This window comes from Macaca nemestrina, chromosome 5, assembly GCF_043159975.1.
Source record: "Macaca nemestrina isolate mMacNem1 chromosome 5, mMacNem.hap1, whole genome shotgun sequence".
Taxonomy (NCBI): domain Eukaryota; kingdom Metazoa; phylum Chordata; class Mammalia; order Primates; family Cercopithecidae; genus Macaca; species Macaca nemestrina.
In genome coordinates, this window is record NC_092129.1 from 150,945,736 (window position 1) to 150,951,120 (window position 5,385).

At 53.9% G+C, this 5,385-nt stretch overlaps 1 protein-coding gene across 2 annotated transcripts; it reads left to right on the forward strand.

Annotated features, from left to right (window-relative positions):
• Positions 1–308: 308 nt before the first annotated feature.
• LOC105497605 (neuraminidase 1) lies at positions 309–3,951 on the forward strand. Of its 2 annotated transcripts, XM_011768820.2 has the most exons (6): positions 309–544; positions 966–1,158; positions 1,707–1,969; positions 2,536–2,718; positions 2,893–3,115; positions 3,212–3,951. In XM_011768820.2, exons 1-6 carry the CDS (start codon positions 383–385, stop codon positions 3,436–3,438), a joined length of 1,251 nt encoding a protein of 416 aa, XP_011767122.1. In that variant the 5' UTR covers positions 309–382; the 3' UTR covers positions 3,439–3,951. The 2 variants fall into 2 exon arrangements, with proteins under 2 accessions (XP_011767122.1, XP_011767124.1); XM_011768822.2 differs by lacking the exon at positions 1,707–1,969 and having other exon boundaries at positions 317–544; positions 966–1,091.
• Positions 3,952–5,385: the final 1,434 nt, after the last annotated feature.

The following is a 5,385-nucleotide window of genomic DNA, read 5'->3' on the forward strand; positions in this document are numbered from 1 at the left end:
TCTGTACTGGCGGCCTTTTTTTTTCCGCGCCCGGCTCTTTAAAATCGGCCCGCCCCTGTGACGCGTCCTGGTGCCGCGGCCAATGAAAAAGCCCAATACGGATGGTGCAGGTCCCTTCTTCGCCCCAGCCAGTCCGCTTCCCGTTCGAGTCACGCGCTCCGGGCCTCCAAGAGGGCCAATCGGAAGGGCAAGCTTCGAGGCGCTGCGTGATCACGTGGGAGAAGATGTGCTGCTTGAAGGCCAATTAGAGTCCTGGAAGCGCGGTGGGGCCTCCAGACGGGGGCGGGCTTAAGGGTGACATCTGCGCTTTAAAGGGTCCGGGTCAGCTGACTCTCGACCCTGTGGAGTCTAGCTGCTGGAGTCACGGCAGTTGCGGGGAGAGATGACTGGGGAGCGACCCGGCACGGCGCTCCGGGGCAGACGCTGGGGGCCGCGGATTCTGGGCTTCTGGGGAAGCTGTAGGGTTCGGGTGTTTGCCACGATCTTCCTGCTGCTGTTGTCTCTGGCAGACTCCTGGTCCAGGGCTGAGAACGACTTCGGTCTGGTGAGTCACCCGTCACATAGCCGTATCCCCGACCCGATCACCACGCAGGTGATCGACACCTAGTGTCCCCCGGGACGCGGGCGGCTGAACCGCCTTTCCGCGACAGGACCCTTTTCTTTCTCCCAGACCCCGTTTCCTCCGACCGCTCCCTCTCCGGGTCCCCGTCTTCCTCCTCATTCGAGCCCCTTCCTCTTTTGGGGTCCCCATCCCTCCCTGAAGGCTCCTTCTCCTCTCGTATACCCTCCCCTGCTCCGAACCGCTAGCTTCGCTCCAAATTCTCCTTCGTGTTCCTCTTTCTTATTCTGGGACCCCAGCCCCTACTCGGGATCCCCATTAGATCCTCCCTCTCCCATCGGAACCTGAGTTCCTAAAACCCCCAAGACAAGGTTGTATTTGTTGACCCTTCCTTCTCCCATGACAGGTGCAGCCGCTGGTGACCATGGAGCAACTGCTGTGGGTGAGCGGGAGACAGATCGGCTCAGTGGACACTTTCCGCATCCCACTTATCACAGCCACTCCGCGGGGCACTCTCCTCGCCTTTGCTGAGGCAAGGAAAATGTCCTCATCCGATGAGGGGGCCAAGTTCATCGCCCTGAGGAGGTCCATGGACCAGGGTATAAAGATGCCTGGGTGAAAGAGCTGGTGCTAGGTCGGATGAGTAGGCAGCCCAATGGGCCCAAGGGCCCTGAGGATAGGGGAACTTAGAGGGTTGGTTGCCTGGGTCCCTGAGGGGTAGGGAGAAACTAACAAGGGCAAGTGTCTAGGACAGTGATCTGGAAATTGGGATCACCAAGGAGTTGGACATTCACTCAGCAAACATTTATTGGGTACCTACTATATACCTATACCAGGCACTATTTTAGGTTTAATGAATATAGCCACGAACAAAACAAAAACCTCTGCCCTCACAGGACTTAAATTCTGTTGGAAGGAGGCAGACGAGCATAATAAACGAGTAAACTTTTTTGTGTGTTGCAAGGTGATAAATGCAATGGAGAAAAATAAAACAGGATAAGAGTTATAGATAGTGCAAGTGTTGGATTGCACCCTGGGGCTGTCAGAAGGCCTGGGGTCCCTAGCAGGAGGTGGGAAATTAATGGGAAGTGGTAGAAAGGGTACCTGTGGAGTGCTCACTCTGGGTTTCTTCCTCCACTTTTTTCAGGCAGCACATGGTCTCCTACAGCGTTCATTGTCAATGACGGGGATGTCCCCGATGGGCTGAACCTTGGGGCGGTGGTGAGCGATGTTGAGACAGGAGTGGTATTTCTTTTCTACTCCCTTTGTGCTCACAAGGCCGGCTGCCAGGTGGCCTCTACCATGTTGGTTTGGAGCAAGGATGATGGTGTTTCCTGGAGCACACCCCGGAATCTCTCCCTGGATATTGGCACTGAAGTGTTTGCCCCTGGACCGGGCTCTGGTATTCAGGTCTCTGTCCTAGGAGATAGGTGGAGGGGGCTGCCTTGTGGAGAGTCTGAGGGATACCCCCAAGTGGACTCCTTTCCAAGGGGAAGATTCTCTGAAGTCAGATTTTCTGGCTTGGGTGGGATTCCTTGAAAGACAGGGCAGCCTGAAAGGAACACACCATCAGGAGTAGAGGGAACTTTGCCATTGGCTTCCCATTTGGCATTGTCAACAGGACTGTGCTAGTCCATGCAATACCCTCATGCAAAGTGGAAAAAGGCACAGCCTCTTTGGACAGACACAAGCCTGTGCCAGGGTGCACAGCTTGGCAGGTGAGCACAGGTTGGGCTTAAGCTCTCGTGCACCCTGTGGCCGGGCCCCCGGTGCACATGTCCAGCTGTACACCCTGGGAGAGCTTCTTAATTCAAACAGGGTGTGTGTTTATGGGATCCAACTGGAACCCTCAGTGAACAAGGGCCAAACTGAAGGGGACCATACATGTGATTGCATTTGGGAAGTGGGGGGTTTCCTGTCCCTGCCTCTGAGCCTCTAGAGTCTCCTTCTGTGACACCCAGATCCCTTTCCCACAGAAACAGCGGGAGCCACGGAAGGGACGCCTCATTGTGTGTGGCCATGGGACGCTGGAGCGGGACGGAGTCTTCTGTCTCCTCAGCGATGATCATGGTGCCTCCTGGCGCTATGGGAGTGGGGTCAGCGGCATCCCCTACGGTCAGCCCAAGCGGGAAAATGATTTCAATCCTGATGAATGCCAGGTCAGGAGTCCATGAGATGTTCCCTACCCATTTGACCCTCCCTGCCCTCCAGAGCATCATTTCGCACACAGACCCAGGGTCTGACTGCTCAGCTCAGTGCCACACACCCTTGCTCCCCTCAGGGACAGGGCATTTTGCCTGTTCCCTCCCTGAGGTCCTGTCCTCTCCCCTCAGCCCTATGAGCTCCCAGATGGCTCAGTCGTCATCAATGCCCGAAACCAGAACAACTACCACTGCCACTGCCGGATTGTCCTCCGTAGCTATGATGCGTGTGATACACTGAGGCCCCGTGATGTGACCTTCGACCCTGAGCTCGTGGACCCCGTGGTAGCTGCAGGAGCTGTAGTCACCAGCTCCGGCATTGTCTTCTTCTCCAACCCAGCACATCCAGAGTTCCGTGAGTGCCTCATGGGTGGGGTCAGCAGGGAGAGCCCTGTGTCTAGATAAGGCCTGGGTGGAGACCCTCCCTCCCTGACTCTCCTGCTCTCCCCAGGAGTGAACCTGACCCTGCGCTGGAGCTTCAGCAATGGTACCTCATGGCGGAAAGAGACAGTCCAGCTATGGCCAGGCCCCAGCGGCTACTCATCCCTGGCAACCCTGGAGGGCACCATGGATGGAGAAGAGCAGGCCCCTCAGCTCTATGTCCTGTATGAGAAAGGCCGGAACCACTACACAGAGAGCATCTCCATGGCCAAAATCAGTGTCTATGGGACGCTCTGAGCTGTGCCACTGCCACAGGGGTATTAGGCCCAGGACTCTGCCTTCAGGACCACGGGTCTGTAGAAGGTCTGCTGGAGATGTCTGAAAGACAGTTCCATCTTCATTTAGACTCCAGTCTTGGCAAAATCACCTTCCCTTTACCAGGGAAATCACTTCCTTTAGGACTAAAAGCCAGGCGTCCTCTCCCACAAAAAAGTCCTGCCCACATCCTTCCCATGTGGCCAAGTGTGGCCCCACCACCCTCTCTGCCCTCCCTCCCAGGACATAGATTGGTCCTGTCTTGGACAGGGCTAGTGAGCTGTAGAATTGAATCAATGTGAACTCAGGGAACTGGGGAAGGTTGAGCCTCCTCTTTGGTGTTGGGGTAGGATAACCGCTTTCAAGAGGGCTGGTGAAAGTCCCCAGATGGCAGGATATTTGGTTTCAGAGTAAGGACTAGGTGCACCACCCCCATTGATTATTTATCAATCAAAATGTTTGTAACTTAAAATTTTTAATGAAGGATAATGAATATTTGTAGAGTCTCTGGTTCTGTCAATGTACATCTTCATGTCTGTTTTCCTCATGTATCCTTGTGAGCCTGGGTGAGTTCTGGGGAGAGAGCTGACGTGCATATTGCCTGTGAAAATCTGACTTTGGCAAATCAAATCCTCTTTTCCTTTTGACATTCCCTCTTTTTTTGTTGTTGCTTTTTTTGAGACAGGGCTCGTCGTCACCCAGGCTGGAGTGCAGTTGCACAATCACGGCTCACTGAAGCCTCGACCTCCTGGGCTCAAGTGATCCTCACATCTCAGCCTCTGGATTAGTTGGGACTACAGGTGGGTGACATCATTCCTGGTTAATTTTTTTTATGTTTACTTTTAGTAGAGACAAGGTTGTGCTATGTTGCCCAGGCTGGTATGGAACTCCTGTGCTTAAGCAATCCTCATGCCTCAGCTTCCCAAAGTGCTGAGGTTACAGCTATGAGCCACCACACCCAGCCTACATTTCTTCTTATCACTGAGAAACAGGTTGATCTTCACAGGTGTAATGAGTATGAAGGGAGCGCCATAAGATATTATTATTTATTTTTTTTTTTTGAGATGGAGTCTCACTCTGTCACCCAGGCTGGAGTGCAGTGGCGCGATCTTGGCTCACTGCAACCTCCACCTCCCGGGTTAAAGCGATTCTCCTGCCTCAGCCTCCTGAGTAGATGAGATTACAGGCACCTACCACCATGCCCAGCTAATTTTTGTATTTTTAGTAGAGACAGGGTTTCACCATGTTGGTCAGGCTGGTCTCGAACTCCTGACCTTGTGATCCACCCGCCTCAGCCTCCCAAAGTGTTGGGATTATAGGCGTGAGCCACCGCGCCTGGCAATATTTTTTATTTTTGAGATAAGATCTCTCTGTCACCCCGGCTGGAGTGCAGTGGCACTATCAGAGCTCACTGTAGCTTCGATCTCCTGGGCTCAAGTGATCCTCCCACCTCAGCCCACCAAGTAGGAAGTAGGGACTACAGGTATGTGCCACCATGCCCAGCTGATTTTTTTTTTTTTTTTTTTTTTTTTGAGACGGAGTCTCGCTCTGTCGCCCAGGCTGGAGTGCAGTGGCCAGATCTCAGCTCACTGCAAACTCTGCCTCCCAGGTTTACGCCATTGTCCTGCCTCAGCCTCCTGAGTAGCTGGGACTACAGACGCCCGCCACCTCGCCTGGCTAGTTTTTTGTATTTTTTAGTAGAGACGGAGTTTCACCGTGTTAGCCAGGATGGTCTCGATCTCCTGACCTCGTGATCTGCCCGTCTCGGCCTCCCAAAGTGCTGGGATTACAGGCTTGAGCCACCGCGCCCGGCCCCAGCTGATTTTTTTTTTGAGACAAGACTCATTCTTGTCCCCCAGGCTGGAGTACAATGGCGCAATCTCAGCTCACTGCACCCTCTGCCCCCCAGGTTCAAACGATTCTCCTGCC

What these genes read in the sequence shown, in the direction of transcription:
- LOC105497605 (XM_011768820.2), top strand. Translation starts at nt 383, where the DNA reads ATGACTGGGGAGCGACCCGGCACGGCGCTCCGGGGCAGACGCTGGGGG. An exon ending in GAGGAGGTCCATGGACCAGG is followed by an intron (nt 1,159 to 1,706) that starts GTATAAAGATGC and finishes CACTTTTTTCAG; the next exon opens with GCAGCACATGGTCTCCTACA. An exon ending in TCAATCCTGATGAATGCCAG is followed by an intron (nt 2,719 to 2,892) that starts GTCAGGAGTCCA and finishes CTCTCCCCTCAG; the next exon opens with CCCTATGAGCTCCCAGATGG.